This window comes from Vanellus vanellus (genome assembly GCF_965231255.1).
Source record: "Vanellus vanellus genome assembly, chromosome: 1".
Lineage (NCBI taxonomy): Eukaryota > Metazoa > Chordata > Aves > Charadriiformes > Charadriidae > Vanellus > Vanellus vanellus.
In genome coordinates, this window is record NC_138905.1 from 26428989 (window position 1) to 26453572 (window position 24584).

General features: G+C 42.3%; 1 protein-coding gene across 1 annotated transcript in view; it reads left to right on the top strand.

Annotated features, from left to right (window-relative positions):
• Window positions 1–1074: 1074 nt before the first annotated feature.
• Window positions 1075–24584, top strand: part of TSPAN12 (tetraspanin 12) — a 46562-nt gene continuing 23052 nt past the window's right edge. Inside the window, exons 1-4 of the mRNA XM_082486106.1 lie at window positions 1075–1185; window positions 1640–1776; window positions 15800–15882; window positions 16532–16667. Of these exons, the coding sequence (XP_082342232.1) occupies window positions 1711–1776; window positions 15800–15882; window positions 16532–16667 (285 nt within the window). The 5' untranslated portion in view covers window positions 1075–1185; window positions 1640–1710. The remainder of the gene's footprint in view (window positions 1186–1639; window positions 1777–15799; window positions 15883–16531; window positions 16668–24584) is intronic.

A 24584-nucleotide genomic window follows, 5' to 3' on the forward strand; every position in this document is an offset into this window, starting at 1 on the left:
TGCACAAGACCATTTTCCTCTTCTCCTTAAGAAACATTTTTCAGTGTATTTTCTTCTAATTTTTGTGATGGTGGCACCGCCAACACCTGTATACATATTCACAGAAAATTCTTTGTTAATCTGCATGTAACTCTGCGTTTTAAACTATAATTCTTCCTTTTGCAATATGGATATACATAGACGTTGAAACAATACAGATGACAGTAGGAAATTGCTGCCCCAATCACCAGATGTACACACGCTTTTCAAAACAGATTTCAGAGACAGGATGACTTTTTCAACTTAGTTGTGGCAAGTAAGTACTATGTAAGTACTATCTGTAAGTACTATGCGCAGTATGGGACAAATCAATGGCAGATTTTGCCCATTTCTGGGAATAATTTATCTCCAAATGGTTGCGCTTCTAAATTTGCTGTTTAGCAGTGGGGAGCGGGCTGTTAATGACCAGATTCGGTTTGATATCAGCAGGGTTTAACTTCCGATGCTGAAACCTTGTGAAACGCCTGTGAAATCTCTCCAACGGCCGCCATGTTTGCTGAGGTATTTGCCACTCTGGGCTAACGCTCCCCAAGAGGGTTTTTTTTGTGTTATTTCTTCGTGTCTGAGCCCATTGCTTAACATGTCCCCTGAAGGAAAAAAGGCAAGCTAACCCCTAAGCCTCGCCATAACTGGGGTTTTGAGCGTGTTTCTGTCAGCGGGTAACGCATTTGAGGGGACGCCCCCTCTGGGTTTTGCCCACAGGCCAGGAGCCAAAACCACCCGGGCGGGCGCAGCTCCCCTGAAGGAAACCCGCCGCCTCTCCCACCGAAATCGGGGCGCGCCCCGAGCTGTCACTTCCACTCAGCCCCCGCAGGTCCGTTTCTACAGTCGGTAGGCATTAGACCACACCACCGTTTCCCTCCTCCCGCCCGCCCGCAAGTGGGTCAGGCCCCGCAGGGCCTCCCCTCACCCCGGGGCGGGAAGCGTGGCGGCGGCGCTAGGACCCGGCGGGCGCGGGCGGCCGGCGCATGCGCAGCGGCGTCGTCGTCGGTGCAGCTGGCCGCCGCCGGGCTCGGAACAGCGGAGCGCCGCGGGCGGGGGCGGACCGCCGGGACCTTTCCTTCAGCGGCCGCACCGCCGGGCATGGGCGCCGCGGCTCCGGGCTGCGCTGCGTCTCTCCGTCTCGATGAGTCCTCGCCGGAGCAAGTGAGTGAGGGGGGCGCCCGGGCGGTAAGTGGCCGCTGTCCCACGGCTGCTCCCCCCCCCCCCCCCCCGCCCCGGTGCAGCGGGGAAGGGGCCGGCGCCCCCGAGCCGCGCCTCTGCTACCCTCAGCCCCGCTCTGTTTCGGGGCAGCCCGCGGCTTCTCCCCTTTCCACGGTTTTATTATTTTTATTAAAAAAAAAAAAAGCAGCAAACCCACGCGCCCATCAGTATCTCCGGGAGCGGCGGGCGGGGCGGGAGGAGAAAAGGGGGGAGGGGGGGGCTGCCGGGGGTGGGCGACCAGTGGGTGCTACGGGGGTCGCCGCGGGGCTTTCGGCCGCGGCCGGTGCAGGGCCGACCTGCGGCTCGGAGTGGCTCCGGCGCCTCCACCTGCGCGCCGGTTCCTCGGCAAAGCGGGGGGGGGGACTCGCCCGACCCTTCTCCGGCTCTTCCCCTGCAGGGCGCTGGCGGCCCGGCCTCGGGAGGGAGGATGTGGTGAGAGGATGGGGCTGTCTCCCGCGGGGGCTCGCCATGGCCAGGGAGGACTCGGTGAAGTGCCTGCGCTGCCTGCTCTACGCCCTCAACCTCCTCTTCTGGGTGAGTGGGGCGACGCGGAGCGGGCCGGGCTCCCGGGGCCGCCCGAGCAGGTGGCGAGCTGGCGGCGGGGGTGGCGACGGCGGGTGAGGGGGCACGGCCGCCTCGAACGGTGGGGCTGCCGGCGCTTGGCGGAGCGCTAGGAGTTGCCCGCCTTGGGGTACGCCCCATGCCAAGCAGTTCCCCTCAGGGCACGCTGATCACCGAATTAAAAAAAAAAAAAAAAAAAAAAAGAGAAAAAAAAAAATAGTTGTAAGTAGGATTATATTCGGTATTAACCTGGTGTTATAAATACATGCGTGAATTTGTGCGCCTCTGTATGTGTAGAGAGGGAAATATTCACGAGTGCTGTGGCTTCCTGGCTGGATGAGTTTCAGAGCATCCCGTGACCCGAGCTGAACTCCCCACTCTCGCAGGTATCCGAGCAGTCAGCTGCTCTGCCAGGGCCCTGCCCGGAGTCTTTTTTTGTGCTTTCAGCGGCCAGATCCTAAAGGGCAGGCAAGGCCTGGGGTGATTTCTTTCTTTTGTTTCCAGCATTTCGCTCACAGCTGCGTTTATAGCAGCAGGGTTTCTCACTCTCCAGCGTAAGTGGGTGTGATCAGCACTTGCTCCTAAACTTTCACAGCTCTGGACAAACAGCATGGTGGAGATTGCTCAGGGTCCTCACTCACTTGTACTGAATGAAATCTGCTTCACCTGAATAGCTGAGATTTATGCTGGATAAGTGTGAGAGAACGAAAGGGCAAAAGGTGTGACATGCCACCACTGTTCAGAACCACTGACTCCTGAGGTGCTGTAGACTTGAATGATGCGGGAATAATATATGGGCTGCAACCAAGCTTAGTTTATAATGGGATTGAGATGAAGTCCCGTGATTATTGACAATTAAGTGGAGGTCAAATATGAATGATAGAGAAAAGTGTTAAACAGCATTTGGTACAGAATAGTACTTCTCATATGCAAGTGATCTGAAATTCTTTTGAAAGTATGCAGCTTTAAGTATTGTGTTTAATAGAGGTGACAAATAAGTTATTTCTGTAGTGCATGTACGAATAAAGCCCTTTAATAAATGAAGAAATCTTTCATTTTTTATGAAAGGATGTGTAATTGGTTCTCACATCATGTGTGGTTGTCATTGGATACTGTACAAAACCTAAAAACCTGTGTTTTCTTTAAGATGAAGGTTGTCTGGGTTCAACTGACCTGAGTTCAAGTTTGGATTTTTACACATATGCTGTTAGACTTGAGTGAATGGACATCCACATGGTTGAAAACATCCTGTCCTGCCATTCGTTTCTTTCCTTTGGTTTCCATGATTCCTGCCTTGAACTGTCCTCATCAGTTCCCATTCCCACCTTAACTCACCTCTATCATTGTCCCCTTAAACTTACTCTGCTCTTTTCCCTTGCCCTCCATGCTTGTTGCCTGCTGTGTCCCATCAGATTTATTATTCAGCGACAGCTTTTTATAGTTGAAGCAGCCATTTAGGTGGTACCCGGGTTATACATGAGGTTATACCCCCATGCTGTGTCAGTCAATCTGTTCTGTGGTGATGGGGGACCTTGGTGCTGAAGCCGAGTTTCTTCATTTCTCAGTCCTGAGATGCCTTCTTTGCGTAGGAAAGCCTGCCCTTATCTTTGGGGGGGACTAGTGTGTTGTGTTGCAATTCCTTTCCAGGAAGGATCAAGGTCTCACCTGGGAGATTTAAATGTGTCTGCCCTCTTTGCTCAAATTTTAAGTTCCTTTCCATGTCAGATTGCTCCTTCCTACTTTTCATTGTTTTGTTCATGTGATTTTCTGTTGCGGACCTCAGGCGCACAGCACCTTTCAGCTTGGCAGTGGAACAGCACTAACTACATCTGTAATGCAGTGCTGCTGTTAACTTTGCCCATTCTTAATTCATGTCTATATTTGGTTTAAAGCATTCATGGCTAGAAATAATTTCTCATTCTTTAGATTTTGTTGCCCTTTAAATAATAATGTCTCAGATCACCCTTAACTACAAAGTGAGATTTATTTATTTTTTTTTAAATCCCCCATTCCTCCCACCAGTCATATAGGAAAAAGGATCTTTTGAGTCTGTTGTGGTATGACAAGTCCTAGGGAAGAAAAAGGTAACGTCTCATGCCTGTCTCCAAAATATAAAAAATGTCTGTAATTAATCTTTCTAGCTGAGGTCAGGACACTGGAAGTTACACCCAAGCAGCTAAGTGAAATCTGTGCAGTGCTGAAGCATGTGAATATGTAGTTAAATAATAAATGCCAGTGTAGTAGATGACTTGCACCACAGATGTTGCAAAGAATTAAAGCTGTCTTCCATAATGTATATAAAATTACAGGTGTTTGGACTTAAATGAAAAACTGCCCAGTCCATTTGGGGTTTTCAGCATTTTACAAAGCAGATGAACGCAATGGTTTCATTCAAAGCAAATAAACAAATAAGCAAAAAACCCCAGGTCTGCCAGAATTGTGTGGTAAGAAATAGGACGCATGGTGGGTGGGTGTTTAAATATGTTGCAGTTACATCAGATTTCTTTGGAGCAATACATGTGTAAAAACCTTTTTCTGCTTCCTATCTGGGCCTGTTCAGGTGTGTATTTAACAGTTAAATACAAATCTGCTACAAGCTGCTTGTTGGAATGAAATCTGCCATATCTCCTCCTCTGTCAGAGCCTGAATTTTCTTCTGTTGAGTTCGGTGGGAGTTTTGCCACTGTCTTTTCTGGGTGTCAGAGCATGACCCACGGGATAGAGTTTTCTAGTGAAAAGTTCCCCTGGCAGCAGGTGCCCACTGGTGTGGGGATGAGGGCCCTGATTTCCCCTTGCCACTGCTCTTCCTTCCCTTTGGAAAGCTTTAGCTTGCCTGTTGCTTATGTTAGCACTTACTGTGATAAATACCAGCCCAGGTTACGGGCTGGATGTCAGGAAGTTTAGAGTAAATCAGCCCCTTGAAAATGTACAGCCGCATTCCTCCTGCGTCCTGAGCACAGTGGGATCTGTCCCAGTGGGTAAAGATGAGAGTGAAGTGTGATTCCAAGGTCTGTACAGACTTGCCAATTTGGGACACGTACAAGTGATTCTCTTCAAGCCTGATCTTGGAAGGTTTTACACTTTCTCTTGCTTGTTTCTGTTCTTCCCAAGGGCTGCTGCCTCCAAACCTCTTCAAGCCTATTGTTAACGTGCCCAGTTGCTGTGTCAGTTATCAGTGTTTGGCTGAAAACAGTGAAGATGTGCGTGTTGACTTTTTAAAATCGTGGTTTGATTGAGGGTCCTGGCTGGAATAGGGTGACATTCTCCACTTTTTTCACTGTGGTGGTGTCCAGCACTAGGTCTAACCACACGTGCAAGGACTGCTTTCTCCTTCAAGCTGAGGAGTTGGTGCTTTTGAAGGCCTGACAAACACACTGTCTGGTATGGCTTGATTGTCAGCCTCTTAGAAGGGAACACCTAAAGTAAGCCGCAAGCATGTCATGTGTGCAATTGTCCCAGTGTGTGTATGATGGGGACTCTAGCATTTGTCATTGGCAGCCTGGTGAGGGCAGACTAGTGCATGGGAAGCTCCTTAAGAAGATGTTACGCATAACAGAACAGGCTAATCTTACCATCAATCTTGCTGAAAAATTCAAGAATCAGATGGTTGCCACAACACACTGGTATCTTCATAATTTGGTTTCTGTCGGAGCTCACAGATACAGAGGAGTGAGAGAACTTTATCAGTCATTCTGCTGCCATCCTTGTAGCTCCTCCAGAGCATTGCTTGTAAGTGTACAGCTGCCTGCTGTCTATTTGGAAAGGAACTTTTTTTACCGGGTTCAGCTGATGAGCTGTGATGTGGATGGTAGACAGGGTGGTGTACCTGTGTGTGCATGAGAGGGAGGCAGGCAATGTTGGTTGTTATGCTTTTTGTCATTTTGGGCCTGAAGGCTGCTTTGCTGGAAGTAATTTGTAAGCAATCAACTGGAAGCCCAAGGGTCTGTTTTAGTGGTTCTTCCTGTTGTGATAATGGACCACTAAATGGCCTTTACTACTCCAGAAAAACACTGCTTTTGTGGATGTGAATGGATCTGTACCTCTGCAGCTGCAACTTGCAGCAGATCTTGCAAGGCATTTTCTTCTGAGGTGGGAATAAATCTGTTGTCAGTGCTCTAATTGTTCTTGATTAAGTGACTGACTAGGTAATAGACCTGACGATACCCTTCTGGAAGCTGTTTCCAAGGTCAGTTGAATCATGTATCTGACTGCAAGATGTCTCTTTCAAAGCAACAGGAGTTGAAGTTTCATGACCTCCGTAGTCTTCTAATTTCATAAAGTTTTTTTGACAGTGGACAACAAGTATACTTTGGACTGACTCCTGCAGTTAACATTTGGTTTCATTCTTCTGCCATCCTCGTGTATAAATTACTTTAAGAAGTCGTGCTCATTTATGAGACTGAGAGACCCGGCTTGATTTCTGCAGATTTCTCATTTTATACTCTCTAACATTGCTATTTGCAGCATATTACATTCTGGACAACCTCATAAAAAGAGGGGACCTCCAAAGAGGCATGATTCGGTGTTTTGTAGTCAAGACTTAGTGCTTAACTAAGCAGGTTATGTTAGTGGCGCTTGAGAGAAGACCTGCTCCTACTGCTTCCTAATTTTCTGGTCTTAGTGGCGATATCGGTCCTTATTATGTCTAAATAGCATGTGTCAGGACATGGAGAAATTTAGTTTTGATAGCTCTACAAACATATTTTATGCAGTTTATGAGACTACAGGGTCTTTCCTTCTAGTGGAGCTCTTCTGTATCAGCAAGCTACTGACACTGTTCCAGCTCAGTAGCAGTCATGGCTGTAACATAAGCATCTTCATTCATTTGGAGCACTGTATAACTTGTCCTCACAGAAATCCTCCTCACGATCTTTTGCAATGTTGCCGTTGTTCTTCTGTACTCTGCTGCAGTCTCTTTCCCAATTAAACCACCTTTGCAAGCGTTTATGCTAGGGAGACCTTCAGTCATAGAACATGGCCAGCCCGTCATAATGGCACAGGAATAACACAGGAGATTGTCTGAGGGCGGTGGCCCCTTGGGGTTGTGCTAGAACAGGAACTAGAAAACGGTGCCGAGTACAGGAAAAATTCAGTGTCCTGGCTGCTTACGCTAGCAGAGGATTAAGCATAGCAATAGCTTTGAGAGATACAGGCCTGTTTTACTTTCCTCGGCAGCTCAGCCACACGTTTTCTTTCAAAAAATTACAAATAGTCAAAATCGGTGAACTAGTTAGTGATAGTAGATGCAAGTAAAAGCAGCACAATTTTTTGTCAATTTTCTCATTTAAAAGAAAATGCAAAATATAGCTACCATGCAGGAAAAAGTCTGTATAGACTTTCTGCCTTGAGAAAACTGCCAGCTTTGTCTTTTTTTTTTTTTTTTTTTTTTCCCCCCCCTTTTTCTTTTTCTAGTGAGCATGTGAGGCGGAAAAGAGGAGCAGCTGCTGTTGTGTTGCTTGTAATTGAGGATGACTGTACTATAGTGGCTTGGGCAAATCAAGGTTGTAAGTTGCAGATGACTGTGTCATAGGTAGTAAGGATCTCTTAACCAGTGATTAATTGTGTCACCGGGTGTTTGAGCCAAGCCAGTGATGTTGCCTCATCCTTCACCTTGTGAGTTTTTTCTGCCTGGGGATAGGCTCTTTCTGTTGAGCAGTGCCTCAGCTTTCCTTCACGTATGTAGCAGTACCATCTAATTTAGACTATGTGATTGCAGCCAATAAACCCCCCTGGCAGGTAGTGGAAATTGTTCTGCATCTATCTTGAATTTGTGCTTGTGAACAAAAAAAAAAAACCAGATAAAATGAAAGAGGAGCAAGCTTTCAGTTAGTTTTCCTTCTGCTTTGAATACTTTGCACACTTAAATCTTCTAGTTTTGGCTATGTGTACCACCTGAGAATTTAGAGCAAGGGAATATTAGTCTTGTGCAAGGAAGCACTTAGGGTGATTGGAAGCAGTGGTATTGTGTTTCCTTCTTTTTCCAACCTCAAATGTGTGTGTTCAGTCTTGTAATTTTTTGCTTCATTTTTCAAATATACTGTGACATGAGGAAAAAAAAAAATCAGTCTATCCTCCTTTCCCTGGAACCAGGTTCTGCATAGAGGTTGTGTTTCTGATGCTTTCCAACTTCTGCTCACATTGCTGGGGTTTGTAGATACTTGGAATGAATAGAATTAGGGTCAAATTTTTAGGAAATCTAAGTGACTGATAATACCTATTGAAATGAACGCTGCCTGGCTGGGTACCTGTGGCAGTGTAAACATGGGGTGCATTCTAGGCTAATATACCCTGTTTTTAGAAACTGCAGTGTAGATGTGCGTAATTGAAACCTGTTTTCTTAGCATTCTTGTGTAAAGAAGATACGCTGGCTTCTGTGGGAATATGGTGTCTTTTAAAGGAATGTTTTCAGCAGAGCAAGCTATAGGAGGAGTTTTAAAGGACCGGAAATACTTTTAATTTTGGTCTTTCAGAAATCTCTTACTTTTTGATGTCTTTAAGCTGGAATATATATATAGCATCATTACATTACCAGATCATGTCCTAATGAAGTAAAGCAGAGTTCAGTCATAAGTCAACTTTGTATCTACTTCTGTATAACCTTATATCCCACATGTCTTGGTAGGTGACGTGGCTCAGCCTGCATGGCATGTCAACAGTGAATTGGTAGATGAGTCTGCAAAACGGTCCTGAAAAGTGGTTTGATACAGTGATGGAAAGGAAAAAAATAAACCCAGACCCCACCCTAAGTTCAGAAATGGCATTAATATGCTTCTTAATTGGCATTCAGAAACCAGTGAAACCACAGACATTTTTTGGGTAATCCACATGATTAACTGTGTGGAGTTTATTGCATCAACCTTGAGGATGAAGGCACAAACCTGTGCTGACTAGATTTGAGCCAATAGCTCAAGGCGAAGGAATAACTTCCAACTATATGCTTATACTCGCAAGCTATGATCTCCAGCAGAACTGGGAAGGTCCATCAGGCCTGTAGGTACTTGCATTTATTTGTTTCCTTTAAATTCATATCTCTTTCTGTAGAAGATAGATACCCAATTATTCATGAATCCCCAGGCACTGCTGCTGTACCATGAAGACTTTCATCATCTCAAGAGTCTGTGGTAGATACTAGACAAGGCTAATATGGATAAGACCTATTTTTTTTATGTCTTGTAGCTATTTCCCATGGTATAGGGGACAGTTTAATTTTATGCAGTTTTATAGGAATGTGTGATTAAATTTAAAAACACAGGTTCATTTTAGTAATCTTCATGTGCTCATGCGTATTCACATGGAACAGGAAAATTAAGTTATGTACCCACAACCAGCTGCTCTGTAGGTCTGTGGATCATAGGAAATGCATGCCCTCCTCTCATATCAGTCTTCCAGTTGCATAACCTGGGTTTAAAAATCACTTGCCTGCTGTCTGTGGTTCCAAGAGAGATTGAATACTGTCTGTAAACAAAAACAAGTTCTTAAAGGAAAAAAAAAGAATATATTGTGTATAAGTGAAGGCATACCATCTTGATGGTGGTGTGTGGCTTGTGATATGGATCTGGATGCTTGAGCTCTGAGCATTGCTGCAAATTACCCATGATCAGCAGCATGTGCCTCTGCCTCCCCAAAGGAAAAAGGTCTCTTGACAATGAGATGGTTACTTTTGAGGGAAGAGTGGCACAAATCTTGTCCTAACAAGAAATGCAGTGCCTAGGTAGTCACAGAGAGAATGGATGAAGAAATACACGCACTTTCATAGTCATCTTTGCCTTTAATGTACCTTTATATGAGGCAGCACAGAAATTGACACCTGGGTCTGATGCTTGGAAGAACGGGCTGTGACATGAGCTGTACCTTGACCTGTTTACATATTTGGGCTTTTATTTCACAGTTCTTTACGCTGCATTGCCATAGGATCCTCGTGCAGCCAACTGCTGGAAAACTTGCTTACTTCCCCCAGGAGGGTGACCCTTTAGCAGCCTGTCACCGCTCTGGCAGTTGCCTTATTGCAAAGTGTGCAAGTTCCAGCCCGTGCCAAACACGGAGCAGGTTGTTAACTCACTGTTGCAGCTGTGCAAGCAAACCCAGATTCAAAGTGCAAATAAGTACATACTTCAGCTGTTTGCAAGTGGGAGGGGACCAAGGCATAACTCTGTGTAGGAACCTTAGCTAAAACTAAATGTTGTCATGTCTATAGAATAAAAGATGCATTAGCGGGGAATAGGGGAATTTCCTTTTTTATAGGCCACCCTTCTTTCTGTAAACATTCAAATGCTTTTGCCAGGTAATACCAAAAAACAAGACCTCTTGTCCCTCTCTCCCCTGCCCTTATGCCCTTCCCTCCCCCAAAAATGTAGTCGTCTATTTGTCCAGGGATCTGAGTCATCTGTGTTTGTTCAATGATCTGAATATTGAACTTAATTATGAAAATCTTGTGAAAACATTGCAACATGCTCTGTTTGTGACCTTGTAGTGATTTTTGCCCACCTCTTGGGTAAGTCACAGCTTAGGTTACCCAAATCAATTTTAACTGGAAACAATTCTCAAGGATTATTTCTTTACTAAAATTAAAGGATGCATTCTTATTAATGTTGTCATATCTTGGAAGTAATTTCCTTGGAGCTGGAAACCTTCTGCAAAGCAAGTTGCTCTGTAGTGCTGCTAGTCAGTGTTTTGTACAGGTACCAGAGTGTGGCCTGAAGTTGTTTATCCCATCTGTTTGAATAAAAAGAAAAGCGTGTGATTTTTTTTTAATGTGGAAGATACTTTAAGTCTTTCTTTCCATTTAATAATGAAATAAACACACCCTTCTCTCCAATTTGAGCAAAGCAACTTTCAGTGTTAAAAAATGAAGGTGTTAGAGGGTTTGACTGAAAAAAAGGGACAAGAGAATACAAACAGGTTTGTAAATAGCTACAGCAATTGGTCTTGTGCCCTCAAAGACAGAAATTCACGTTTATTTATTAATTGAAAATGCAGATTTATTTTCCAGTTTAGGTATGGCCTCAAAGACGTTGTGAGTAGTAATGTCAGAGTAAGGGCTTAATGTATGTACTTAATGAATAAAAGATAATTTGATGTTTTCATTGTGATGGGTAACTTATGTATAAGAGTTCCAAAGACAATTTAAACTATGCTTGTAAATGACCACTCCTAATAGCTGGCATCCATTGTTGGATATTTTAATTCAGTTGTCTGAGAAAGCTCTAGTAGCTTTAAAAACTTTATGCTATAAATTAGTTTGGAATTTTAATATATTATTGTGTGATCTGCATATTGCTTGTATATAAAAATATAATTTATTACCTTTGTTTAATCAGGGTGAAAATATATTTAAAATAGAGTATGACAGCAGGCAGTTTTGTAGACTCTTCAGTGTCATGTTGATGGCTATATAACATACTGTGATGGTTCGGAATGAAACCCATAGTGACTTGTGCAGCCAGCTGCAACAAATAAACATGTTTTACTGCCTACTATCATATTATGTTTACAGCACAGCAGACTGGCTGTCATCAGAGAAGCTTGGATGAAAAATTTCTGGTGAAATGATGTAATTACTAATGTGGTGTGAATTATTTTGGTATTTTTAGTTCTCATAAACTTGTGTCCTTTCCTCTGATTATTTGGTACAGATTTCTAACAGTATTTTACATCTAAATTATTTACAAAACAGTGGCTGAAGTAGGGGCTGCCAGTTTTTTTAAGGCTGCCTTTTTTCCACCCTCCAAATGGACCAAGGAAAACTGCCCTCAGGACCTTGCCCCTGCCCATGACTCTTTAAAATCTCATGGCGGTGAATTGCAGCCATGTGGCTGCTGTTCTTTGCTGGTATGTTTGGATGTGCATCAAGGTTTTTGGGGAGGTTGTTCCTGCCTACTGAACCCATGGGCTGTTGTACCGCTGGTGTTAGTGTCATTCCTGTGCTGCTGACTGAAGATCTGTCTCTGCCTGAAGTGGCGGGTGCCTGGAGCCTCCCTGAGGATGCTTAGTGCTTTACAGGGCAGCACATAAGCAGGACGCTGTGGAGGTCCAGTGCTTGTGTTGTGTTCTCTGTGTGATTCCGCTGTGGCTATGGAGCAGGTGAGGAAGTCGATTGATGGCTGTGAGTTAGTGCTTGATAATCTTTTGTCACTAAACTGAACATCAGTCATTATTACACAGGGTGGTCTGGTGTTGCAAATGCATCTTTCATCCTGCAGGGTGTTCCTACCTAGAGGCTTGCTTCTGCTGATCAGAAGGGATATGACTTTTTTCCCAGCACTTACCTTTGCTAGTGAAGAGCTACTAAGCACTTGCCAGGCTATGTGCTGTAAAATACACCTTTTGTTATCAACCTATTGCTGAATTTCTTTTTTGGGATGTCAGTTTGCTCTTCCATGGGTCTCTGTTCAAGAGGAACTTCTTGAGCATTTGCCTATTCTCTTTCTGAGCCATGTCTTTATGCTGCCCCAGTTTGACAGTGTTAGTGATTTTCATGAGCTTGAATCCAGTGTGTCACAGCACTCTAGCTTTCAGGTCATTTGGAGTAATAATTCACTTTGGACTTTCCTGCAAAACATGGTTCCAAAGGTACCTCCCAAGGAATTTGTCCAGTTGGCAGGAGGGTTTTGTATATGTAATTTGTCTGTAATGTCTGTGTAGCATCGAGGTAAGGCGTTGTGCATTTATGTTTTTAGAGGACTGCTGAGCTAGCTCTTGTGTTGATACCATATGTACATTGTACGCGTAGCAGAAGTTAGTGACACCTAAAGGAGTTAATGGTGGTGAGATCATTCAGGGCATGGGGTAGGTGAGCAGTTGAGCTGTAGCTTGGCTCTCACAGGGGTTACAGGGGGATTTTTCTTGCATGTAATTTACGTCCAGCAAAAAACAGTAGTAATTGGCCGTTAGCGATTTACACTGAAGAAGAACAGCCAGGCGGACCTAAATGGCTAGAAGCTTTTGAATGAAGGGAGAGGCCTTCCATAGAAAGCTTGTTCATCTAAACTGAAATAGTGTTCATGTAGTTACATTATTGGTGTAGGTTATTTTTCCTAGGTGAAAGGAAGCAGTCCTTTTCTTCCAGTTGCTGTTCATAAGTGAAAACAGTCATGTTCCATGATACGCTCATTAAGCATTTCTGTAGAAGTCATGTGGCCATGTGTTGGCCACAGCTTGGAGCTGTATCTGCCTAGACTTTCCCCTCACTGATTTTTATGTGGGCAAAAATACATATCTAGGTAGAGAAAACTCAACTTAGGCAGACGAGTCAAAAATAAAAGTTCTCCTTCTTCCTGATTTGCCTTTGTAGGCAAGTCCTTTCTTCTAGCAAACTGAATGATTCTGAGTGTCAGGGCTCTGCTCATTACTTTTGGTCTCTAGGAAGTCCTTTCTGTCCCCTCTGCCTTTTAGCTGTTTGCTCCACGATCTCCCTGTTGTTTCTGAATAACCTGCAGGCTACAATATCCTTGTGATGACTCTCTTGCCTGCCAAATCTTACCTCCGCTGAAGAAGCGATCTCTTGCCTTCTTCCAAGGAATTCACCTCCTCTCTTTGCTGTACGGGAATGTATTATTACCGCATACCAAGGGCTAAAAGAAAATGAGTGCAGCCTGCAAGTCCCTAGTAGAGAGCAGGGACTGTGCAGTCCACCAGTCTGGTATGGGAAGAAGAATATTATTTAGCAAGTGAACATTTTTCTGGTACAGTTTTTGTAGCAGAACCATCTGGCTCTTATTAAAAGTTGCTGAGAAGTGTGGTTTTGATGGACTTCTCACTCCTGAGCACCACTGCTATAAAGCAAAGTAACCAAATTTATCTGAAGTATTTTACTATAAACAGAGTGGAAGTGTGAGCTAACAATGTCTGTGTGTATCAGCAGGCATTGCAGGGGGAAGTGAAGGGTTAAAAATGTTTTCTTTTGCTTTTTGACCATAAGAAGGTAGGCTGTCTGCATGGCGTTTACCTCTCTTTGTGTTAGAAACATGTTTTTTATTGCTTGTTGTGGTATATTTGCCCGATGCTTTCTTCCAAGGAGGCAGCCATTGTTGAGGAGATTCTAGTCATCGTCTTCTCCTTGCTCCTGCAGCTTCCTGCACGTAACACAACAGAAAACGCTCTTTACTTCTACTGTTCCACCAGCCAAAATAGATCCCACAGAGCATAAAGGTGTATGTAGTGTGCATAGTGGACTCATAGCATGCACTATCTTTCAGGACTGTTCTTGCAGCATGCTGAGCACGCAGGGCTCTTGCTGGCACCACCCAGAACCAAGGCAGTGCATGAACTTTGTGCATCGGTTTTGAAAAGCAGGAGGAAGCCTTGGGGTAGCCACTGGGACTTCTTGTGAAATTTTAAAGTCAGAAGTAGCCTGCTGTGGGCGTGCTGCAGGCAAAGGAGCCAGTGAGGACACAGAGTGACTTTTCTTACATGTTAGGTTTGAACCGATTAACGTGTTCTTCGTAACAACTTTAGGGAAATATGAAGCGGTGTGGGAAGCCAGATGTTGAAGGCAACTGGGGGATTAGCACTTCTCGCTGATTTAAGAAGCTGTTAGTATAATGCTGAGGTTTCCTTGCATACCCCTATACAATGCATGAAAACATTAGTATTCAGGAGAGCCAGCATGCTTAGGTCCTTCTAGACAGTGGTGCTTTTGAAGTCCAGAGTCTGCCAGGTTTAGCCCCTGAGCTGCAGTTCAGGTTTAGGTGCCCATGTGAGATTGATATTCCTAAATCCTTCCTTTGGGTGTGACAAACCAGCTGAATTCGCTGAAACAGTTTGAGAAGTTAGCAGTGGCATTAGTAACTGTAACATTGCTCTGTTTTGTAGGAAAGCTTAGTGGTTCTCTCCTCTCCTTGAAGGAGTTTGTAGCTGCATCTCTCATCTTGTCTTTGGGGAGCAGTGCTCTGTCTGCCCTGTGCATGCAGGAGGAGATGCAGTGATCTTGGGGCCAGAGAACACACATAAAGGTGGGGATGACTGCGGCTGTTACGTGAACCCTCCTCCAGGAGGAAGGGCATACTGACTTACCTGGCTGCTGTAATTGTATTACCCAGTGCAAAATACATGGACAAGTGCCATGAAGAGTGCCTTATCCTCTAGTGGTACCTCTGCTACAGCAGCAGAAAAGCTGGTGCAGCAGGTATATTCTGACCATGTCATTCAGACTTGGCTCTCAGGAAAATCAGAGGCCAGAGCCTTGGTAGATCCCAAGTATGCTGGAGTGCATGATGGCATCAGGTGAAAGAAATTTGGGTCTGCTGAGTTGGTGGCAGTTCTAGGTGGGTTCAGTCTCTGGGGTTTGCTTGCTGTAGGAGCATTCCTGGTGAAAGTGTAGTGGCTTTATGCCTCTCAAGTGCCTGACAGGTTAGGTACCCAAATACTTTGATGACCTGGGCTTTATAATTGTAGTGCAGTGAGTTTTATTGTAATTTTATGGTTCAGGAAACTGAGGCACAGTGTTCGTGATGTGACTTTATCTGAATGAGCGAGAGAATCAGATTCTTCCAAATTTGACCCCAAGAAAATTTGTCTCCTATGTGTCAGTGTTTCAGTACTGTTGTATCCTGTATGGGGCTTCAGATTATTGTTCACTGGCTGTGCACCTGAAGGTGGCTTCATGGTTTCATGCAGACTGGTGAATATCACATGTAAGCCCTGAAAGAGTCACTAATTTTAGCAGCGTAAACCCCCGCCCCCCAGTTGTTTCTGTGGTATGTTGTGCAGTGGTGGGACTTGAGCCAGCATTGGCATCACTCCACTGGGTGGAAGAGAAGGTACTCCAGGCATTAATTAGCTATGCTGGAAGAGAAGATAATTGTCACTGCCCCCCCAAATACTTGGACAACAAACCAACTCTAAGCATATAGAAGTACAGTTTTGGAGATGGTGTGCTGTTTGGGTAAATGAATGGATGAAAGATGTTACTCATGATTGATTCTCTACTTAAATTATGAATTAACTTGTTTTTTTTTTTTTTTAAATGCATGATAAATAACTTCATCTTTTCTTTTTAGTTGATGTCCATCAGTGTATTAGGTGTTTCTGCTTGGATGAGAGACTACCTGAATAACGTTCTGACTTTAACTGCAGAAACAAGGTAAAGTTTTCCTTTAACCTGTTAATCTGTGTAGGTGATTGATTGTGGTATATGTTGTTCGTTCAGTATGGCAAGTTTCCTAATTAGGATTTCTAGAATTAAGAAGCCTTTGGTTGAGCTAATTATTATTTTGTTGAAAGATGTGTTTTTGCAACCATTTCTGGCATCAGTTGAAGTTAGGGAAGGGAGAAAGATATTAATTCAGACTTGTTTCATTCCTGTGCCTTTCTCTTCTGACAGGGATCAATTTTTGGCCCTTTGCCAACATGTAACCATATTATATTACTGTTTGGTTTTTGAATACTTTATTCAGTCCAGAGATTTAGGAATGCTGTTAGTTTTATTACAGCAGTGCTTATGAGCCCTAGTGATGGAACAGGGCCTCATTGTGCTACATACTGTGCAAGTGCAGGACAGGAAGATCGCCTTTGCCCCAAAGAGATTTTGGATCACGCATTACTTTCTGGTACCCAAATGCAGCATTTGACTCTAAAACGACATAGGAGAGATTTCTGTGAAACTTGTGAGGTGCTGGAAATAACACATCTGCTAATCCACTGTTTTTGTTTTAATGGCTATATTATGTTTTTCTTCTGTATCACTGTTGTGTGATTGTGCTTTTTTTGATTATGATTCTGATTGGTTTTAGGGTAGAGGAGGCTGTCATTTTGACTTACTTTCCTGTGGTCCACCCAGTCATGATTGCAGTCTGCTGTTTCCTCATCATAGTTGGAATGCTGGGCTACTGTGGAACAGTGAAAAGAAATCTGTTGCTCCTTGTCTGGGTATGTTTGATAACCTCTAAAACCAGCTAACTTCTGCTTCGCTTCAACAGTGTAAAAAAAAGTTTTAATCCACAGGCATTACATAAATACTGATTATTTTTTATTACCATGTTGAGTTATGATATCGGTGAGTAATTGTAATTGCAAAGTACACAGTAGGAAAGAATTTATTGCCTAGACTGCATTATGCTGTGTCTGAAAGACAAGCAGTGTCTCATTTGCAAAAATCCACTTAATTTAGTAGAGGAGTTGCTGAAGGGAAAAATAACTCAAACTCTTAAGTACTAATAATTATAGGAACCTGAGTCTGAGGGCTCTGAAATAAACCCTTACGCTACCCTTTTGCCTCTTGGCTCTGCAATAGCTAAGTAACCTAGACTTTGCTTTATCCCCACAGTTGATTGTGTGTGTAGAGTATCAGCATTTGTAGCTAATGAAAGTTAATTGAGCGCATTCAGAAGCTTTGCCTTCTCTTATGTGGATTTTTGCAGTTGCATTTGGTTGTGAACAAGTTTAAAAATAAATTCCAAGTACCCAGCTTTTTCCTTTGTTTGGAGGCTACATAAATGAGCCCACACCAGCTGAAAAGCAATAGTCTCTCCTGCGCAAGGCTCTATGTACAATTTGACTGTGACGAGGCTTCAACTGTCAAGGGAGCCAAATGCCTTTTCTTCATCTGGAAGCCGGTGAGTTTGAGGACAATAAAAACAAACAAACAAACAAGAAAAGTCCCAAAACCAAAAAGCCCGTCAAACTTCCACCAGTTTTGAAGGTTTAGAGTTTAAAAATATTTAGACCATTGGCAACATTGAGATTGAGGAGTGCCGTGTACTTGCATGCTTCTTAGAAGTCTAGCTGGTAACTCTATTCAGAATTGGGCTTTTTCTTTTAACGTGAGGACAAGCAGGATTCCAAGCAGTCTGTAACCCCGAGAGAGTGGGAGGAATGGGTGTGAAAGAGGTGTATCAGACTTGACTACTGTAATTGCAGTAAGAGAAAGCGGACAGGTAAAATCCTTCAGCTCTTGAGAATATCCGTGAGTCTTATACAAGTACGGTTGGGCTCCTGCTGTTTTTTCACTGCTGTGAGTATTGGATTCTCCCAAAGTGCATACAGTTGCATTTTTCTTGTGGATTTGTGTGAGCTCAAGTACATGATACCCAGACCTCACAAATTTTGCACAAAATGACCAAAAAAAAAAAAAAAAGTGAGAAGTTGGCTGATGTTTATGAAACCTTTGCATTTATCTAATAGGAAACATTGTGACTGCAGCTAAAGCAGTAGGGAAACTGTACTGAAGTTTTGTATTAAAATGTCTTTTTTATTTGAGAAGGTTGGAGTAAGCTTTATTTGAGATTTCCAGCTGAAGGTCTGCAGCAGAAGTGTTCTTCAATTCCAGGAGGGCAAATGCCGTTTCTCCTCTTGCATGTTTGTTAAGCCCGTATACCATATGAAGATTGTTGTTTCAAAGCTATATAGTTAGGAAAAACTCATTTAAATCTGAATACTTTATAGTTATAGTCATGCATTTTTTTTTTATTTCTAGATCTTAACCTTGCAATGTTAAAGTCAATGGGAACAAGTCCTAAGACAGATGTTAGTTATGGTGACTTGCATAAAAATAATGGATTAATGTAATTTTATATCATATAATTATTTAGCTAGTAATCTTCCTTACACACTTTAAAAGGGCTTTGTACATATTTTTGTTTTAGATAAATAGTGAAAGTATTAAAAGATGGTAAACTTTCTAAGCCCTCAGTTTTTGTTATAAGGTTATAAGATGATTTTCATAAAGTGTTTTCTATTTTATAGTGGTGATGGTTTAGAAAGTGAATTAAATTAATTGAAGGACAAAAGCAACTATATGATGTAGACCAATGCTACATAGTATCTGAAAAAAAAGTTATCGTTTTTGATATCAGCCTTGAAAAAAATCATAACTAATTCAAAAGAAAATGAAGTTAAACCTGGTTTTGGTCTCCAGTTTATTTAAACTGCCAGTGAAAATAAGAAATCATTTATAGCTTTTAATGCCATCTGGAAATAAATTATTTAAAGTATGTTTAGGCAAGCAAATTATACTAAATCAATACAAGACATTTCTATAATTTTAAGTTGCAATATTTCATTTTCAGGAGCCTGAGAATTTGCTCTCACTAAGCAAACTGATAGGCAAAACTAAGTGATATCTTCTTAAGTATATTATTGTCTTTGATTAATTGTTAAATGAATGCAATTGTGTTATACCACAGAAGTATGCAGACATAAGTCAATGCTTCATTCATCAGACTAATCAGAACAGTGATGGATCAACAAAACGAGCTTTTGTACAACCAGATGAACTAAAAGAAAATAACCTTCACGTAAAACATTAACAACCTCTTTGGTCATGCTTTTAATCTTCTTTTTGAAGTACACGAACAGCTGTAATCGTGGCATGCAGAGATATTTGGATACAAATCTTGACGTTCCTGGCAGCATGCTATTTGCTAGTGCTAATGTTAAATGAATTGGATTTTTGGAAAATCTAATAAAGCATAAGGGCCATAAAATACACATACATGTTGTTAGATATTTTTAATACATCTGTATACATTTTTGTTTTCGTTTGTTTTTGAAATTTTGTCTTGCAATTAAATGCTTGAAACCTTCCCAGCTTCACATGTGGCATAAATATAAATTGAACTCACATTTACTCATCTTACTAGTAAGAAAATAAAACACCTCAGTCTTCTGTGATGCATGCTCTGGATTATTTGCAGAACCAGCATTTTAAAGGTTTTATCTTTTAATTTTAATTGCTTCACGAATACGTAGTCCTGAAGCCTAGTTGGTATAAAGAGCCCATATGTACCTTAAGTGTCTATAATTCTGTTGTGTGTCGTGAATGACCAATGTCCTTATGTAGACATGGCTGTGATGCCAGCCTAAACTGGAAGATCTGGACTCCTCCAAGTCCCAGACTTGAATGTATAAAAAATCCAAGGGTGAGAAGCTAGAGTCCAGGTTTTGTGGTGCTTGTTACAGTTTTTCAAACAAGATTCTTTGAATTATTTTTTCAAATCCAGAACCATCCTTTGCCTCTTCTCTTCTGAGGCTCTGTACATTTTGGATTCTTTTTAAAGTCTGTTGTGCACATAGCCTAACTAAGAAGAAAAAAAACAAACAAACCCAAAGAACCAACCCCCCATGTACATATTCTTTAAGAATAGTAACCTTAAGGGTGTGTGAATTTTTTTGAAGTTCTTGCTTTATTAAGACAACAAGAGTAAACTCAGTTGCTTGACAAGAACAGCTTCATGAAAATCCCACAGGAAAATATTTTCCTGGCTGGAGATTTTATTGCAAATTCTGGCATTTATGAGTTTTCTGTAATTGCAGCATTCAAACAGCACAGGATTCAAATTTGTCTGCGTGTGTTTTCACAAAGGGAAAAACTGTTAGAAATATTTGATGGTCAATAGGGCAAATCCTTGTACTGATTTTTATCAAGAAGTTGGCAGAGAAATAAGTATTCCTCAAAGCTAAACATTGTTAGACCCTGTTGGTGTGTGGTCAAACAGCTTGTTAATTCACTTATGGCAGAACCTGGTTATAAATTGGAACTTGGCAGACGAAATTGTCTGTTAATTGAGTTGAAACGCAACCAGACAAACTATCTTTAAATGAAACTGTTATTTTCTTTAAAAGCAGGCAAATATTTCATAAAGACAAAAGAATGAAATGGTACTATGTTTTGATTGAAAAGGTGAACTGGAGACGTGTGACAAACCTAAGGTGAACGTGACTGTTTCACGTCAGTAGTTCTCAGCCAGCTAAATGCAGTGTTGGTGAAAGCAGTTTCTGTAAAGTCCATCTGAAGAATGACGGGGAACCACTGGCTGTATCACCACTTGGGGCAGATTCTTCAATACCCGTACACCCATTTCAGTCCATGTGGATGCAGAGGTGATGGGGTGATTACGTTTGGACATCTGCCATGTTGCAAGATATCAGTAACTGCTAATGTCTTCCTAGAAGGGGCTCTTACTCTGTGTGAAATGTTATCTGCTCTACAGTACCACAGCACCAACTATTCTGCAGTACTTGTGGCTACAGTTGGCATGAATTACTATGAGAGTTTAGTGATAAATATTTTTTTTGTCTCTTTTTGTGGCAGTATTTCTGCAATAATGCATGATATAGGTTATCTGTTCTGTAATAATACAGGGTATTTGTTCTGACCCATGTGGACTCTTACCACAGTCACAGCTGCTCCAATACCTTGTACTAACATTTGGCACTGGAGTTGTTATTTACCAATCAGAAGTATTTCTTCACTATTTAACTACCAAGCGTTGAAAGGGAAGAAATAACGGACAAACATGCTTGGCGTAAACCTGTGCAGTTTAGAATTAGACAGGACATAGACTGAGTTCATTTTCATATTTTGTGCCTTTTATCAGCAGCTCATTTAGGAATGTGGTGTGAGCAGGAGAAAAACAGAGGTTCACAGGATAGGTTGGTCTGTTTTGTTGAAAGATGGGTTTCAGTGGGTTTATATATGCTGTAGTACAAGTTTGATGAGAAGCCAATACTGTGCTAAAACTCAAATTCAGATAGTCAGTGGGTAAGTAAGGGGCTGGACATTTAGCTTGCATTTTGAAGTGCTGCTGGTTCGACGTTCCACTTGTAATATGCTTGAAGTTCACCAATTTTTATAATACCCCAGTAGTTTCAAATAGAAGCAACTTTCTCAAGAAAATAAATAGAGCTTTTTTTTTTATTCCTTGTATTTCTAACTTTCAGTTCAAAGATGAACTGCGTGAGGAGATGCCTGTTCTAATCATCATAATACATCATTTTGCCTTGAAATGGGATAGAGGGTAAGCTTCTATCCTGTTCAGATCAGGTTTTTTAAGGTTCAGACAAATCATTAGATTTTGAGATCAGTGTTGGTGATGCCACAGTGTCACCACAGATAAAAGCTGTGCTTTGCAGGAGTGGATGCACACTGCAGGGCTCCCAGCATGGTGGAGTGGACTACGTTGGTCCTGGGGTTCAGTGCCAGCCTCTCTGCCTGCCTGCCTAAGCACGAGGTGCATTTTGTTGACCTTGTCTCCTCCAACGTAAATGTACAGTGCTGTGTATGTACTTAAAATACTTTTTCAAAGGCAAGTGCTTTGAAACGGTGCCCAAACGGTCGTAACTAGGCGATGGAGCTTACAGATGAAGGATATAAATTGCCTGGCGTTATGTGTTATTGGGAGGCATTTAGAGATGGAGGGTGCTGCCTGCTGAACAAACCGCACGCAGGAGCAGCTGCGTATTTGAGCAGCATGGAGGGAAGAGAGTCGGGGCGGAGGAGCACGACAGGAATTGAGCTGGTGGGAGTGTCCAGGTTTTCTTGTGAACACTTGGCTTAAATCCAAATGTCTGCAGTGCTCACGGTTATGATCTGCTTCCTTCACCCCGGCACTTAGCAGCTGCCTTGAACACACAGCCACGTTGTACCAGAGCGGAGCCAGCACGCTACTATTTGGCACAGTTATCCAGCGGCTCAAAGTAACGAGAACTGTCCAGCCCCTTGAGGACTATTCGGGGAAATGCCTTTGATTTACGACAGCAAGGTCGGACAGTGTGGTTATGATGCTGTCAACTAAAATGTTGTATGTTTTTTTTTAATCTTTTTTGCTTGCTTCTGCAATAGTGAAGAGCCACCTCCCCATCCTTTTGGAAAAAGTGCTAAGTTAAAAGGTAAATACCTGTTGACAATAGTCATTTTATGGTTCCACTGTGTTTTCGGCATGAAACATACTGCTTGGACTTCTGTGACACACTTTTCACTGTGTGCTGTACTTTTAGGCTCACCTGATGGAGGTGACTACTTTGCCTGTTCTTCCAGACGTATGTCCTGAGTATTGGTTTTACTAGGTGTCACCGTGTCTGGCCTTGTGATCCAAAACGTTTGGAGTGTGCCTTGTTCCTTTTATCTTCCTTGTTTCTGTTTTCCTCCATTCCCACTTGTTACACTGTTAATATTGCTTCCTCCGTCCAAGGTTTTGAAGGTCAGTGATGCCCAGGGCAGTAGGAGAGACTGAAGTGGCAGCAGAGCTGAAAAAGGCTCTGGAGTGATACTCCCTGGTGAACAGAGGTGGGAAGGTAGTAATAGAAAGGTTGGTGAAGTGGAATGATGGAAGTGGGTACCAGGAAGCTATCTAAAAGACAGGGACTGATATGACAGTAGGTTGAAGGGACTGCGATTGTTGAGGTTGGAGAGCTGGGAGTGATACCAGCACGGGAAGGAGGGATGCTGCATCTTGACCATCTCAGCAACTGCCCATCTTTTCTCAGTCAAGATGCAGCCACCCTCCTTCTCATCCTGGTACCACTCTCAGCTCCTCTTTTCTTGCTGCTCGTTTGCTCAGCTTTGTTTTCCTCTACTGAAAGGAATAGGGAATGGGAGAGTCCCTGAGAGCCAGGAAGGAGTGAGTGAGTAAACAGATCCATAAAGCCCAGCCAAACCTCCACGTCTTGTCTGAAACACAGCCCAGCCCCACCACTGGGGCATGCCTTGATGCTGTGGTTCAACTGCATTCTTGTTGCCACAAACTGAGGATGTAGTGGATGTCCTGTCAGGTAAATTAATCTCTCTTTCTTGCCTAATCTTGCCCTTTTGACTAATTAACCACAGAGACACTTTGCTGTGTGTACAGGGTATGGGTTTTATATCTAAGAGCACTTCACTCAGAGTGGTAAATGTTTGAAGTGTTTCACGGCACGCTGAGGCAGACTTATCGTGTGTATCAGCAGCAAATTGGTCTATTTTACAAGAAAAAAGATTTTCTTGACTAAAGAAGCATTTTTATGGTGTTTAAGTTCCTTGGTAGAAAATAAAAAGGGAGTAGAGATATGAAGGGAGCTGTGTTTTGAAAATCTGTGCAGAACAGGAAACTTTAGTTTTTAATGTAAATCCTATGAAATATAGGGAGAAGAAAGGGGAAGGGAATATTGTATGCCATGAGGAAATTATGGTCTAATGTCTATTTTTACCTATGTCCTGTTCAGTACTTTACCATGACCTTGCGACAACCCTTATTCTTGGGAGTTCATTGACTTGAGGTAATTAAGCCTTGGGCAAATAAATCCTAATAATTGTCTGAAGTGTGTATTTGCTTATTTGCAAAGTAATACTTGTTTCCTTATATAAGCAAAGATCAACTGTTAAAGTAAAAATTTAAAACAGATCATTAATATCTCACAGAAGAATAAAGGTGGTGAACAAAGTTCTAACTATTAATAATTTTGTTTAGTTTTAAAAAAGCAAAGGGGTCAATTAAAAGAACTTGAACACATACCTTAGAAAATTAAAATGTTCATTGCCATCAAATTTTGGTTTTGATTCAGAAAACTAGTTACAAAGGTTTTGGGAATAGTCGTAACTATTCATATAAAACTTCACTCTTGCAAAGGTCACAGACTTCAAGACATTTTGATAAAATTTTCTGATCTGGGAAACAATCTAAAATAATAGACAGATGTGATCATTTTGCTCTGGAATGCGTTTATTTTGAAGAACTGGATGGCATTCAGTAGCTGCTGTTGTAAGTTGGTGGTTTCGGCCCATTTCCTTGTTGACTTGTGACTGCGTCTCTCACAAATTTCTGCGTTGTCAAGCAAGTAAACCAACTTTTAAATCATAATGACAAATGAACTGTTAATCCCTTCAGGGCAGGGCTGAGGGAGTTGGGGAGGGAGGAAGGGGGGTCAGGGGAAAGTTTGCGCTGTTGGAGCGGATAAACAGAGGATTTCAGTTTTCCATGCAGCTTTTCTGACTCTGTTTAATGAGTGTTGCTCCATTTTTAAAAAGTATAGCTGGATTAATCATTAAAATAACCTCAGTAGTTTTTAAACTAACAAAAAAAGTAAAGGGAA